The 16,841-nt window shown below is 40.1% G+C and overlaps 1 protein-coding gene across 3 annotated transcripts in view; it reads right to left on the reverse strand.

Moving 5' to 3' along the window:
* LOC139764598 (potassium voltage-gated channel subfamily KQT member 1-like) overlaps positions 1-16,034 on the reverse strand; it is a 765,415-nt gene extending 749,381 nt beyond the window's left edge. For 2 of the 3 annotated variants that reach the window (XM_071691436.1, XM_071691434.1), the window contains exon 1: positions 15,745-16,033. In XM_071691436.1, the coding sequence (XP_071547537.1) occupies positions 15,745-15,797 (53 nt within the window). In that variant the 5' untranslated portion in view covers positions 15,798-16,033. Of the gene's footprint in view, positions 1-15,744 lie in introns of all 3 variants that reach the window. The other variant, XM_071691435.1, reaches the window with a different exon arrangement.
* Positions 16,035-16,841: the final 807 nt, after the last annotated feature.

The raw sequence follows: 16,841 nt of genomic DNA on the forward strand, positions 1-16,841 counted from the left end.
TATAGGCTGTATTTATGTGCTGTAGCTACAGGCTGTATTCACCTGTACTCTGGCTACAGGATGTATTCATCTGTACTGTAGCTACAGGATGTATTCACCTGTACTGTAGCTACAGGATGTATTCACCTGTACTGTAGCTACAGGCTGTATTCCTCTTTACTGTAGCTACAGGCTCTATTTATCTGCACTGTAGCTACAAGATGTCTTCATCTGTACTGTAGCTACAGGATGTATTCACCTGTACTGTATCTAAAGGTTGTATTCACCTGTATTGTAGCTACAGGCTGTATTCACCTGTATTGTGGCTACAGGATGTATTTATCTGTACTGTAGCTACAGGATGTATTCACCTGTACTGTAGCTACAGGCTGTATTCAACTGTACTGTCGCTACATGTTGTATTCATCTGTACTGGAATACGACACTTGTAGTTAATAAAACAAATCTATCCTACATACCTCTGATCGTAACTGCTCCCCTCTGTCATTTCCTTCAACCCTCTACCTAACCTCAATGTCTGTCTCTCCCTCCTACACTCAACTAATTACCTCTGTCATACATCCGCTTGCCTGCCAGATACCTGCACACTGTCATACATCTGTGTCACTGTCATACATCCGCTTAACTGTCTGATACCTGCTCACTGTCATACATGCATCTCACTGTCATACACCTGCTTGACTGTCTGATACCTGCTCACTGTCATACATCTGTGTCACTGTCATACACCCATCTCACCGTCACACAACCCTCTCACACTTATTCATGCATGGCAATGTCAATTTCGCTTCAGCCCGAGTTATAGATGGTGGGCTTCGAACGTTCTGGCAGACGTAAATAAAAGTTTAAAAGAAAAAAAAAAATATAAAGTCACAACACTCCAACCATTTCTGCATCAGAATAATATCGGCACGAACCCGTAAGACCCACCAGCTCCGGACGTGATAACACACACACACACACACGTCCTAGAGAGATGACACGCCATTTTTCATGTGTGACTGACGAGAAAGACAGTAGAAGGGCCATTTGTCTCCACGCCTCACGCACGAAGACATTGTTATTGTGATGTAGTCCACGATTACATACATACACACACACACACACATATATATATATATATATATATATATATATATATATATATATATATATATATATACCTTTCTCCTGAAGGCGAGCAGGAACTAGAGCAGTGGTGGTGGCAGAGGTGAGGTGGGAGTCCTCCTCCTCCTCCTCCTCCCTCCGGAGGCGCTGGCACGCACTCATGACCTTGTCGGGGGTGGAGAGAGGAGAGGGAGGAGGGGAAAAAGAAAGGGTGGGTTAGGGCAGCCTGCAGACAGCTGCTGCCACTATCAACAGTTTAAGTTGGACAGTCGTGGAGTCTTTGTCAACACCCTGAGATGGGCCGGGGTGGGTGGGTGGGTGGGTTGACGGGAAGTGGATGAAGGGAGAGGAGGAGGAGGAGAAGGGGGAGGTATTTTCATAAGAGGAGGAAGAGCGGGCAGTGAGGAAAGGATGGAAGGGATAAGTGAGGGGTAGGAGATGGGGAAGAGTAGCAGTGGGGAGGAATGGGTAGGAGCAAGAGATGGGAAGAGGAGAGGGACGGTCTGTGGAGAGAGGAAGGGAAGATCGAGGGCGCTGTGAGCAGAGGGGAGAAGAAGCAGGGATGTTTAGGGAGGGCGGGGGGGAGGGGGGAGAAGTAGATGTGCTTGAGAGAGGGGGAGAAGCAAGGGGGTGGTTGAATGAGAGGAGAGAAGCAAGGGGTTGGTTGGTTGAGGGAGGGGAAGGGAGGGGAGAAAGAACGGACAAAAGCAACAGAGAACACGTCTCTAATTACCCCCTTCATTGTTTTCATCATTTACAACCTCAGCCAAGAATATATATACACACCCTGAGCTTCGCTTGTTTACAGAAAACTCGCATCATCTGCCAGTTGCATCATCTTTGATTCTCTCTCTCTCTCTCTCTCTCTCTCTCTCTCTCTCTCTCTCTCTCTCTCTCTCTCCTTTGACACCACCTCAAGGGAGCAAGCTCAGGCGCCGTACGAACTCATAAACTAAAACACTGGCGGAACGTCAAAAGTACACCGAACCTCCATTTCAGGAGACAAGTTCAGCTGCCACCAAAAACAACTCCCACCCAAAAACCTTTTTTTTCTTTTTCTTTCTTTTTTTTTTTAACTTAAACAAGGAACTGAGTCCGGGCGTCCTCACAGAACTGAAGCGGTATTATTATACACAGTAAATTCTACCCATCCGGATGTTCTAGTGGGTTTGAGCGAGACCTGGAATGGGACTCGGTGCATTTTCTAGAAGAAAATAAATGCTCCCATGTGTGTGTGTGTGTTTTACAATTTCATCCTGATGTGTTTTTTTTCATCGTCAACAATGTCTCTCTTAGCAATACATGAATCAATGATGGAGTGTTGCCGGTCCATAGTAAGCTCCCTCTCCCTCTCCACCACCACCACAACCCTCCACATAGCCGAGCTGCCATAGTCGACCCAATGTTTATGACGTAAAGGGGAGGGGAGTGGGAGGAGAGGGGAGTGCGAGGGAAGGGGAGTGCGAGGGAAGGGGAGGTGGGAGGGAGGTTGGGGAGGTGGGAGGGAGGTTGGAGCCAGGTCGTAGCCACCTGGTGTGGACGAACATGGCGCCGCTCCGCCAGTCTAATACCTCCCCAACTCTTCCCCCGCCTCTCCTCCTCCTCCTCCTCCTCCTTTCCTCACCACCAGGAGGGACTCCACTCCTCTCCTCCCAACCCCACTCCACCAACACCACCACTCCAACACCACCACCATCATCACCACCACCATCCACTACAATACAGAGTCTCTCGGGATCGAACGTTTACTCATCTTGTGACAACATCAATAACACATCCCGATCATATCCCAAAACAATAATAATAACATCCCACCTTGAGAAACCATAGGTTGTATGCGCGTGTATGTATGACGCTGGTTGGAGGATATCATAACCTCCACGTTATATAACCTTAACGTGCAAAAAATCTACACTAATAACACGATTCTAATCACCAGGGCAGCCCAAAAAAGGGGGGGAGGAATCTGGATAAATGGTGTTACTGTGGCAATATCCCAGGTGAATGGAGGGGGGGAAAAATTCCGTCCACAACGACCCAAAAATATCTGAATCGTCAATGCTATTTAGCGTGTTGTTATAATCCTGTGGTGGCAGCAGCAGGACACACAGTGCAAACACTAACGGATTCGTCCGTAGGCCACTGGAAAAATTACCAGCTCTGACCACCCCCCTACCACCCATTGAAATAATAATAATAATAATGGTAATAATAATAATAACGCTACTAATACTACTACTACTGTTTCCTTGCGCTACCTCGCTAACGCGGGAGACAGCGAGAAAGTATAATAAATAAAAAAAACAATGATAATAATGCTACTACTACTATAACTACTACTTAATAATAATAATAATAATAATAATAATAATAATAATAATAATAACGCTACCACTACGACTACAACAACGAATATCAACACTAATGATAATGATGATAACAATAATAATAATAATAATAATAATAATAATAATAATAATAATTATAATAATAATAATGACGCTACTACTACAACAGCGAATATCAATACTAATAATGATAATAATAATCATAAACCCATCGCCTTGGCTGGAGTTCTGAGTAAAGTTGTCTCCAACTGTCCTTGAAAGGCCATAACTACTGAGGAAGGCAATTTACTCAAGCACCCGTCACCTCAACAAGCGATGGTTCACAACCACACTTTGGAGTGGCATGTGGCCTTGGAATTATCATAACCCAACACCTGAAGGAGAAGGTGTTAAAAGATGGTTTTTCGGTTGGGTTTTTCGGGGTAGAAATTCGTGCTCAATACACATTAAAACCTCACTCCGTACAGCTAAGAGCATTGCTTTATAAAACACACAGAAACCCTCCTGAGGGTTATATAGAACCCTATTGATGAAATGAAAACTTGTAGTGATGAAATAAAACCTTATTGGTGATAAATAAAAACCTTAGTGATGAATTGAAAACCTTATCCATGACCTAAAAACCTCAGTAATGAAATAGAACCCTATTGATGATACAAAAACCTTAGTGATAAACTGAAAACCTTATTAATGAAATAAAAACCTTACTGAATAAAAACCTTACTGATAAAATGAAAACCTCTAAAAATAACGACTCTAGTACGTATTAAAAAGAGAACACTGCCTTTGAAAGAAAAACCTTGCCATTAAAAATAAAAAAAAACCACATAAATCACTAACTTGATTTTACAAATAAAAACCCCGCTATATATAAATCAAAAAAATTCTACTCTTTAGAAATCAAAACTCGCCGTAATTAATGCCCATTTGGTGAAGGGGAAAAAAAAAATAATCCCGCTCTGTTGAACTATTTAACCTACTTCATGCATATATAATGACTATCTTTAAAGATAAAAATCAACGCAAACAAAAATTTAGCTCTTATGAAAACAAATATCCACGCTCAGCACAGTTAAAAACCTTCCTCCATATATAGAACAAACCCTGGTCTGTACACATGAAAACCTTGTCGTGAAACAACGTAAATAATAATAATAATAATAATAATAATAATAATAATAATAATAATAATAATAATAATGTCCCTGTCGTGAGATAACCAATGTAAATAATAATAATGATAATAATAATAATAATGTCCCTGTCGTGAAATAACCAATGTAAATAATAATAATGATAATAATAATGATAATAACAATAATAATATAAAAATATAAAAGTAAATACTGTGCTCTACAAAAGGCAACGCCGCCGGTCTAAGGGGAAATGGCAACACTGTTGCCTCTAAGCAATCAATGCTGATTGGCTTATTGAAGGCAATACTGTTGAATCGTTGCCAGCTATGACCAACAGGCTAACACTAAAGTCTGAATTTTCTGGGAAATTAGGAGAAAATATTAATACCCACAACACGAACAGGGACAGCCCAGTGATACCACAATTCTATCATATTTAATTTCAACATTCGAAACGTACAGCCGCTGCGGGGGATTATCTACGGGTAAAACTATAATGGAAACTTTTAGCAATTGTTTTGGAAACAAAATAGAAAAAAATTATTCAATATTTATGATCATGTTTCATATAGTATCGTATTTCTTTGATCATATGAAACGCAGTATCTACTGTGAATATATATATATATATATATATATATATATATATATATATATATATATATATATATATATATATATATATATATTCCTATGAGTCCACGGGGAAAATGAAACACGACAAATTCCCAAGTGCACTTTCGTGTAATAATCACATCATCAGGGGAGACGCAACAGAGAAATATCACAGTCAACGTCAATCGGGTTATCACTTGTTTAGCTACGTCTCTTCGTTGTATATCTACCGACCATATTTCTTTCTTGAATCTCCCCTGATGATGTGATTATTTCACGAAAGTGCACTTGGGAACTTATGTTCCATTTCCCCGTGGACTTAAAGGAATATACTTGATCACGCACTCAATTGTGATCCTTTCCAATATTATATATTATATATATATATATATATATATATATATATATATATATATATATATATATATATAAGATATATATATATATATATATATATATATATATATATATATATATATATATATATATATATATATATATGGGAGCGGGGGCTGGAAATCCTCCCCTCCTGGTTTTACTTTTCCAAAAGGACAGAGAAGGGGGCCAAGTGAGGATTATTTTTCTAAGGCTGTCATCTGTTTTTTGACGCTACTTAGTTAACGCGGGAAATGGCATATATATATATATATATATATATATATATATATATATATATATATATCACTACTAACCTGATCATCACAGTAAAGTGTCTGTGTCTTCATCAATGTATCTACGAACATTTCGCATGTATGTAGTCCATAATTCAAAGATGAACTCTGCAATAACTATGACACTCGTTAGAAATTACAATATCTCAATCATTCCTTTGACTCAACTCATAATCTCGCAAGAATTTTCTTTTTTTTTTTTACAAAGTTCAACCCACAGAACCATCTGCAAACAAAAAACTTTTTGGTATGAAACATATCGTGAAAATCTGCTTACATGTTCCCCTCTTATGAAAAACTTTTAATATTAAATGAAGTCATCAGAATGACTCGTGTATTTTCAGGGAGAGTCTTGTCAGAAATTCTATATCTGCTGAAAAAGGGTTATGAGTAGAATACCTCCCCCTGTAAAGCCTAATCAGTTTTACTATGGTCAAACTGGTGAGGCTATTGAAGAGTCGAGGTTAAAACAACATAAAATGTGCTACGTTTGGTCAAGCAAGATTCTAATGCAACAGTTTTTTCATGTTAGGCATTTTGGTCATCAAACTGACTGAGGGCCTTCGCTCACGATCCCTCTCAAACTGTAGTGAGTAGTAATGCACAGAAACCATCGCCCTCTATAAACATTCAAGGAACCGTGTCAGCAAGTTCGAAGGTGTAATATGCAAACAATTGGACGAACACAAGATAACAGATTTGGAGCCTCCTCAGGCGACCTTGCTAGTTTCCAAAGCCCTCAGCGAACAAGACGCTTGTAAATCCTAAGTCTGAGCATATTGTCCCTCTCCTCGTAGCATTGAATGAGCTCTCTCATTCCAAGCAGAGCAGGAGAAACAACAACAGACCTTGAGATCTGAGAGTGTAATATCTCACGAGATGTGGGGAACCCAGAGAGAAATAAGTTTCCAAAACCCACTCGTCATTGTGTTTACTTTTGAAGAATATGGCACCGCTGTGTGTGTGTGTGTGTGTGTGTGTGTGTGTGTGTGTGTGTGTGTGTCCTCCCCCATCCCCCCACCAAACCCATCTTGGGGGTATTATTAGTACTACTATTTTAATGCATTTAATATCAACTATGAATTATATATACGTCATTGATTAACATCAAGAATATTTCTGTTGGCCTGAGTGTTATTTCACAGTTGTATACTTTTGAGTTGAAGTTTATATATATATATATATATATATATATATATATATATATATATATATATATATATATATATATATATATATAAAACTCTCTCCCCGTAACACACACACACGAAGTTATGAGGTTTCATTACTATTATCACTATGATACTCAGTTTCATCATAGAACAGAACACTTGTATTCACTTAATACTCGATATTCACTTTAAATCGAAAGATTAGAAAAGTAGAATATACAAACTATCTTCCAGGGAAGATAATTATCATCACACGGACATAATGATTCGGGCCAACCACCACTAGCAGCTGTATGACGATCTGCCAAGCGTAATTACCTGGGCGATAACGAGCAGTTAGACCATTTCAAACTGTGTGGCAGCAATTGGCTGCTCTTGGTTTCCTTGACTTCCATATGTATATTCCGATTTCCCTGTATTTACTGTGGGACAGGAAATCGTCCAAGGCCCTGTATGCATAACGTGGACAAAAGAAAACTAATTTCAAACTAATTACAATTACATTACAACAATGTACTAATGAGCTGCTATTACTATCAATCATTCTTTACCCTTATGATCATAAAACTTGGACACATTATATGGAGAAAAAGGAAATGCAATTATGGACACGTATCATATGGAGAAAAAAGAAATGCAATTATGGACACGTATTATATGGAGAAAAAAGAAATGCAATTAAAAACTTCAAAAGTTATTCATAAAATTCACAGAAGCGATGCGGTGGTGTGTCCCACAATATAAACTTTTAAAACCCCACAACTTCTTAATTGTTTATAGGCAAACTGTGTTACCAAGAGGGTGGTAGTGGTAGAGAAAGTAGTGTTAAGTAGCAACAATTAGAAGAAAGAAGTAGAAAAAAAAAGGGGGGGAGAAGAAAGAAACAGAAGATGGACGTGCAAAGAAAAAAAAAATGAAAGGGAGAGCAAAAATGAGAAAGATGGGGGTGAAATTTCTCTGGTCTCTGGGAAAATGTCAGGACTTTGAAACTTTCAACGGATTTCCCCCACCTTCAGGAGACGACCCGGGGAAGGGCTCAAGCCTAACACTAAAACTTCTCTCTCCCAAGTTTCGCTCGCTAACTAGGCTTTTCATAGACACTATCTTCGCAAAAACTTTCCACCTATCATCAAACAAATCGACGACCAGATATTCATATATAAACTACATTACAGATCTCTCTTTTGATGTTGCAAACTCTGACCAGAATATTACGTTACAGTTACAAAACTGAACCTTTCTGTTGTACCCGCAAATTACTGTAATGGATGTATGTGATGATTTTCATTAGTTAGCATGACAGGGAGAAATCAGAGAGCTAGAAACGGTTTTTAATCGACTCGATACAATATTATTAAGAGACATCTTATCAGTTCCTCAAACTTCCCCTAAACAGTTCCCAATCACTATATCTAATAAAAGCCTCCACAACTGAACATCTTTAAAATCCTTAAGTATGACAGTTTGACCCATTATCATGAAGGTACGCACTTTGCGTATATATAACCACCCACCAGTTAAGAGACATACCAGTGATGGATAGACCCCATTCACAGAGACACCGCTGGTGTATATACCACGTTCACAGACACTAGTATATACCACGTTCAGTTAGACATCTCTAGTGTATATTCAAAGTCTCGTTCGTAGAGACTTTCTTCACCCGAGCATTGACTAAAACAGGGAGTCAACAGCGAAGCTAAGGCTCGGACCAATAAACAAACTGTACGTATTCAGCAGCCTTACTGAACAGACTAAAATGTCCAAAGTGGTAAATAACACAGGGGAAAACTCTTTCAGTTAATGCCTCACCGAGTCTAAAAATGTACCGTTTTTCCCCTTATATCTTTTTCGATATAACATTATTTTTCCTAATGATAAATGTACTGGAATATGAAATAAAATCTTTATATTCTACTTCACTATCGTACAATCCCAACAATCACCATAGCGTGCTTGCTTTCCCTCCCTCCGTCACCAGGTCGACTGTCAATGCGCCATGCTGCTGCTGCTGTGGAGTAAGCCAGCCAGGACCGTGGCAATCGCCCCGGTCACACAGGCAGCTCCAGTGAACGCCGCTCACCACGTCATGAAGTTTGCCACAACAATGGAAATAAAAGGTTCACACTCACAAACAAAACACTGCTAACACGAACGGATATACTGTATGGACAGACATGGGGAAACAAGTTTCACCTCCGTGATATTACACACACACACACACACATATATATATATATATATATATATATATATATATATATATATATATATATATATATATATACATTTTTTTTTTTTTTTTTTTTTTTTTTTTTTTATACTTTGTCGCTGTCTCCCGCGTTTGCGAGGTAGCGCAAGGAAACAGACGAAAGAAATGGCCCAACCAACCCCCCCCCCCATACACATGTACATACACACGTCCACACACGCAAATATACATACCTACACAGCTTTCCATGGTTTACCCCAGACGCTTCACATGCCTTGATTCAATCCACTGACAGCACGTCAACCCCTGTATACCACATGACTCCAATTCACTCTATTCCTTGCCCTCCTTTCACCCTCCTGCATGTCCAGGCCCCGATCACACAAAATCTTTTTCACTCCATCTTTCCACCTCCAATTTGGTCTCCCTCTTCTCCTCGTTCCCTCCACCTCCGACACATATATCCTCTTGGTCAATCTCTCCTCACTCATTCTCTCCATGTGCCCAAACCATTTCAAAACACCCTCTTCTGCTCTCTCAACCACGCTCTTTTTATTTCCACACATCTCTCTTACCCTTACGTTACTTACTCGATCAAACCACCTCACACCACACATTGTCCTCAAACATCTCATTTCCAGCACATCCATCCTCCTGCGCACATCTCTATCCATAGCCCACGCCTCGCAACCATACAACATTGTTGGAACCACTATTCCCTCAAACATACCCATTTTCGCTTTCCGAGATAATGTTCTCGACTTCCACACATTTTTCAAGGCTCCCAAAATTTTCGCCCCCTCCCCCACCCTATGATCCACTTCCGCTTCCATGGTTCCATCCGCTGACAGATCCACTCCCAGATATCTAAAACACTTCACTTCCTCCAGTTTTTCTCCATTCAAACTCACCTCCCAATTGACTTGACCCTCACCCCTACTGTACCTAATAACCTTGCTCTTATTCACATTTACTCTCAACTTTCTTCTTCCACACACTTTACCAAACTCAGTCACCAGCTTCTGCAGTTTCTCACATGAATCAGCCACCAGCGCTGTATCATCAGCGAACAACAACTGACTCACTTCCCAAGCTCTCTCATCCTCAACAGACTTCATACTTGCCCCTCTTTCCAGGACTCTTGCATTTACCTCCCTTACAACCCCATCCATAAACAAATTAAACAACCATGGAGACATCACACACCCCTGCCGCAAACCTACATTCACTGAGAACCAATCACTTTCCTCTCTTCCTACACGTACACATGCCTTACATCCTCGATAAAAACTTTTCACTGCTTCTAACAACTTGCCTCCCACACCATATATTCTTAATACCTTCCACAGAGCATCTCTATCAACTCTATCATATGCCTTCTCCAGATCCATAAATGCTACATACAAATCCATTTGCTTTTCTAAGTATTTCTCACATACATTCTTCAAAGCAAACACCTGATCCACACATCCTCTACCACTTCTGAAACCGCACTGCTCTTCCCCAATCTGATGCTCTGTACATGCCTTCACCCTCTCAATCAATACCCTCCCATATAATTTACCAGGAATACTCAACAAACTTATACCTCTGTAATTTGAGCACTCACTCTTATCCCCTTTGCCTTTGTACAATGGCACTATGCACGCATTCCGCCAATCCTCAGGCACCTCACCATGAGTCATACATACATTAAATAACCTTACCAACCAGTCAACAATACAGTCACCCCCTTTTTTAATAAATTCCACTGCAATACCATCCAAACCTGCTGCCTTGCCGGCTTTCATCTTCCGCAAAGCTTTTACTACCTCTTCTCTGTTTACCAAATCATTTTCCCTAACCCTCTCACTTTGCACACCACCTCGACCAAAACACCCTATATCTGCCACTCTGTCATCAGACACATTCAACAAACCTTCAAAATACTCATTCCATCTCCTTCTCACATCACCGCTACTTGTTATCACCTCCCCATATATATATATATATATATATATATATATATGTGTGTGTGTGTGTGTGTGTGTGTGTGTGTGTAAACTCACTGGCTTTCTGTTGTTTTTCTCTTTTCACCACACTTTGCTTCATCACACAGTGTAAATTAGTAACTATCCTATATTCATTTTCATTTTTGCAATACATGAGACGTTTCGGATACACAACCACTGCCCATCTTACGTTAAACTGTGTGTAAAAATGATTCAGCAACAATATACATAAAGAGCAAAACAGGAGTGAATCATAACATGAAATGTTACAAACAAGAGTGGTGGCGTAATTGATGTGTTGAGTGGTGGACCATACGTGTCCCCTTGAAGTCCCACGCATGAACTCCAAGGTCTGTCCTGTACTTTTGCTGATTTATGAAGGGATGATAATCACTTATGTACATGGCTTCTGTTACCTGTAGCCTTCAAGGATCGTCGCATAATGTTTCAGGTAACAAAAGCCATGTACGTAATGGGATACAATATAATAATAATTTTCATTACGTAGTTCTAATACTCAAAACAAAATTGAGGATAAATATGGGCCAACTTAAAGCGCATCGCTACATGTAGATGATCATACAGCTTCGAATGTGCCTCCGGATCAATGAGATATCTGTATAAACTAAGAGTCAAATCTAATCAATTCTATCAACAATGGAACGAACCACAAAAAACATTCAGACATCTTATATTAACGATAACAGCTATCAATACATCCCCACTGGACAATCAAAAGATGTTATAGTATACTACCTTTAATAATTTGCATATCTATAAATAGCAGGCATCATCAAAACATGAAAAATTTGGCGTGCCACTGAGCTGCAATGTCAAATCTGAAGATTAAAACCATCCTAATTCTTATACATACACGCTCTGCGAAGCCTGTCTCCACTAGGATACAAAATCCTCCGATGTCCAACATATCTTCATTCTATATAGAAAAATTTGTCTGTAAAATCCTTTCATATTCCAACAATATTCCAAAAAAAAAAAAAAAGAATACATCAACCACCCCTTACCCCCCTCATTCCCCCCAACACCATCTTTCATCCAAATAAAATGACAGCGACTAATGATGCCAGTCATTAAGCCAACGACCAATATTTCATAACTAGGCTCATGGTGTGGGAACGGCAGTCTTTTTGTCTATATCTAATTTGTATATTCATAAGTACCCCTTAAACCAACTTGCTGTACAAGAGTCCTGGTGTTTACCCAGGCCCCCCTCTCTCAAGGCTTCTGCTAGCAGCCCAAGGATGTGTTTTGACGAGACTTGTACACACCCAATGACATTTCACACTCTCTGTAACCTCAAGCAGGTGGGATCCAGTAACATCGGATTATATATATATATATATATATATATATATATATATATATATATATATATATATATATATAAATTTTTTTCCCAAAAGAAGGAACAGAGAAGGGGGCCAGGTGAGGATATTCCCTCAAAGGCCCAGTCCTCTGTTCTTAAGGCTACCTCGCTAATGCGGGAAATGGCGAATAGTATGAAAGAAATATATATATATAATCCCAGTATCTCTTTTCAGAGGCTATTGCACTTCAAGGTTGGGGCTACGACTCCCAGGAGTTCGGGACCGTTGGGCCAGACTGTATTTCCATGCAACTACGTTTGGGGATCACATTGAAGTTTACCTGCGGAGGCTCATCTTAACAGTCTCTGTCCTAAGACGTAAGGTCACTTAAGGTTAGCTACCTACATACTTTCTGAGTAAACTTAACGGGTGTACAAAAATGGTAACGTTTCTATTTTAGTCCCAATACCGTAACCACACTACATAATCATATAATTTCTTGCTAAATATTTGTATTTTGTGTGCATACCAGACTAAGCCTGGATTAACGTTATTAGGCTCACATTTCTTCCTTAATCTACAAAATTAAATGTAAAAAAGTGGGGAGGGCTGTGAAGTTCAAGAAAAATGTGACGTTAATAAATAAGGTGAAACTATGCGAAACATTTATCTAGATTAAAACAACCAATGAAAACCTCGCCTCTCTGATCCTAACAGCCGAAATTTACAATCATATTCTAATCTATCTCAAAAATACTCGACTGCCTTGTCTGAAGCCATTGTTGGCCTTTGTGTGCGCTCCCGTGAACACAAAAGGACTTCCAGCGATTATGTGTTCTGTGATCGAATACGTTTATGGTACACGTCTAGGCGAGCAGCAGGAGCACAGGAAGAAGTAATATCTATACCAGATGAATAATATACTTCCATTGCGATGTATAGCAAGTGGGTCAAGAAGCAAAGTTCCGATTTTTCGTACACAGTTTAAGGTACTTTGTAAGTTTGGCTACGCATCAAATCCAGCTTTGGGCACCGAGTGATTAATTTGTTTAGTCATGCTAGTCTGGTGCTTGGAGAATACAATAACATAAGTCAATTTGTTCGTTTAACATACTTCTATTTCATTGACCAAATACTTTCCCTGATATCCATAACTCACCACAAAAGCCTTATTATGTGATACTCCATATCACACTATAAGTCTTGTAGAATACTCTCAATTTATACTACACATTGCAGAGGAAAAAATCATAATACCCACAACTTGTTTCGTCGTGTAGATAAAGTCATGAATTACCAAATATAACGCTACGATACATTCCATACACTTGTGGCATTCCCCTAAACGTTACAATACTATTCAAAGGAAAACCACTCCACATCCAATGTCTTTTGAGCAGCGGACACAAACTGATCAACTGCCATGAAAAATATGACCAGAAGGACGTCCCATGAATCATACTTCACAGAATTTGTAATGGAGTACTGGCTAATTACCTCGGTCAGTCCTGGTTGACTTCACAAGACTAAAAAGAAATCACCCTTACACGTCCCAGAGTTGACTGTATCTACCATAACATTCTATGAACTTCCTCATAAGAAAAGTAGGACAGCTGAAGGTTTAAGTAATTAGTCACAAGGCATCTTGTTAGGTCACATGTATCATGGCCTTTTCCCCAGTACGACACGTCGATACGAATACACAAAAAGGTAAAAACTTTTCAGTAACCAAGGCTCATACCATCTATGAGCCTTGGAAGCTGTCCAGTGTGCTGTACAAATGCCAATACAAATCAAATTTCTAAGACCACAACATAGGTCAAAACAAACACCTTTATGAAATACCATGAATGGCTATAGACACTTGTCGATAAGCCAATTACCTGCTATGGTGGGCTAACCAAACTCCTCTATGGGGCTACCCAAAGTGACACGCCACAGGTAATCACAACAATGGGGTATCCACACGCCACGGCATAATAACGAGCCCCTGTGATAGATTAATCAAATAATTCCATGATAGGTCTGACTAAAACGTCACGATATAGTAATATACACTGTAATGGGGATAGCAAATGACAATGTGGCGTTGCAAAACACCACGGTGGATTAACTTAAATCACCCACCATACCCGGGCTACCCAGGCGCCCCTAAAAACTAAACAAAGAAACAACATGCTTAACAAAAGCTGTTGTTGTTGTTGAGATTAAACCTCCCTACAACTTTGGAGGTGAGGGCCCTGTGCTCTAAGGCGGCCTGAAGGTGGTGAGGGACCAAAGCACTGACTGGGCTTGTTATCCCACCCGGCCGGCCCCGCCTACCACGAGAGCCAGCCAGGATCTCTCCCTCGTTTTAACAAACGTTACTGCTTGGCTCATTAATCGTCCCATCCGCAAAACATCGCCACACAAAGCTGGTCATTCCTAGTGAAATTAATGCTAGCCAAACGTCATGGCATAATAGATTATTTCAGAATGGTACAGCTTTAATTATAGTAGCGTTAGCCCGCCACCACAGTATACCGTCGAGCCTTCCATTGCACAGCCTAACGTGTTTACAACAGAGCTGAACAGAGTTTGGCCCACCGAGCACAGCGTTTACCTAGCCCATCATGGCACATAATTCAGACAACCAACCACAGCAAAGGGTTCACTCTAGCACACATCCACTCTAGCACACTCCACCATTACCCTATGCAAAGCCCGCTGCAAGCTTAAGTTATCGTACACTGGCGACGAAGATCCTCGCCTCGAGGTTGGGCCTACTGTGGCGATGGTTAGCGCATTAATATATATTCCTATATATATTATTTTCACGGCCACCACAAAGCGTTCACACGAATACACAAATGACTAGGGTTACCGCTAGCGTCTTTCTCCTCCAGTAATAAAGCCGTAATAAATGACAGGTCGATGAATACATTAAAAAAAAAAAAAAAATACACAGCTTGCCTCTCTCTCCCCACCCGGCGTGTGTGGCCAACGGGCAAGCCATGCCACGAGTCGTTCTCCTCGCTTCATCTTGTCTTCGTTCTCATTAATCACAACAAAATCCTACAATCGGTTCGTGGCAGGACGTCTCAGATCACAGAGCACAACACCAGGTTAATATTTACCGAAAAGAAAGAGAGAAGCAGTAGCTAGTTCGCTAGCTTCCTGCCTACCTGTAGAACAATCCAGCATTGCGAGAAAGACGGCTGCTAGTTTGGACTTCCATCGTATCGGCCGGCCACTTGCAACGAGGGATAAATCTTGACTACCTCCATCGGGTGATGTGTCTAAAGGACGCGCGAGCACACAAACACATAGAAAAGAGTACTTATCAGAGCCCTTAAGTAAACCACACGAGCTCATAATTCAGAGAGGAGTGAAGTGTCTGCTGTGAGCACTTAACTCCAGCCCAATGTGTGGTGCACCCATGCTGCGCAGAACACGAGTCTCCAGAGACTGCCACATACATTTCAGACTGACGGTGTGTCCTTCATATCGTTCTTATAACTAAGTGATTGTTTAAAAGTGTGATGGTCATCATCGTATTAATAACAGTTATTACAATACAGTTGAGTGACTTGGTTTCAAGGCTGCGCTAAAAGAAGGACTTAATAGGAAACATTCTCCATTGAAACAACTTTACGAGGTGTTTTCTTCCTGGAGTGTGCTGGAGTGATAACCACTGAAGATGAGCGCTGGTACACGGATGGTATATGTGAGTGTTGATTATTGTTTTTATACTACAAAAAAGACCTTGATTAATGCTGTGTTTAATAAGGTAACGTAACCAAGTATTTTCATTTTGAAAAGTTGGTTCTAGCTAGATTACCGAAGTCGTTCGCTCCCGCCTCCATCTAATGGCTTGTTTTCATGTAAATGCAACTTTTTTTCTTTTCTTACCTAGTCCCTTTAAAGTCAATATTAATCTTCTGGGGCGTGTGAGAAATAACTGTGGCGTTAATCCCATACTCAAGGGGTGTTGGGTGTACACATCTTGCCGGTGGCGTAGTGGTAAATAGAAAGCTAATCAAGCTAAAAGTCCTTCGTACAAATAACTTAATTACAATGCTTGTGATTCGGTTAGGTTAAATTATTTTTGTAATAGGTTTCGCACGCAAGATGATGAAAGTGAAATCTTCCGTGATCATAAAATTATTTTTTCATTACCTGTTCTAATTTTAAGAAATCCTCCCGACCATCGAATTTCCCTTACGTTCTAAATTGTTCCTAAGAACATATATTCTTACCCCCTGACTTGCATTTTATAAAC

Source organism: Panulirus ornatus, chromosome 50 (genome assembly GCF_036320965.1).
Source record: "Panulirus ornatus isolate Po-2019 chromosome 50, ASM3632096v1, whole genome shotgun sequence".
Taxonomy (NCBI): domain Eukaryota; kingdom Metazoa; phylum Arthropoda; class Malacostraca; order Decapoda; family Palinuridae; genus Panulirus; species Panulirus ornatus.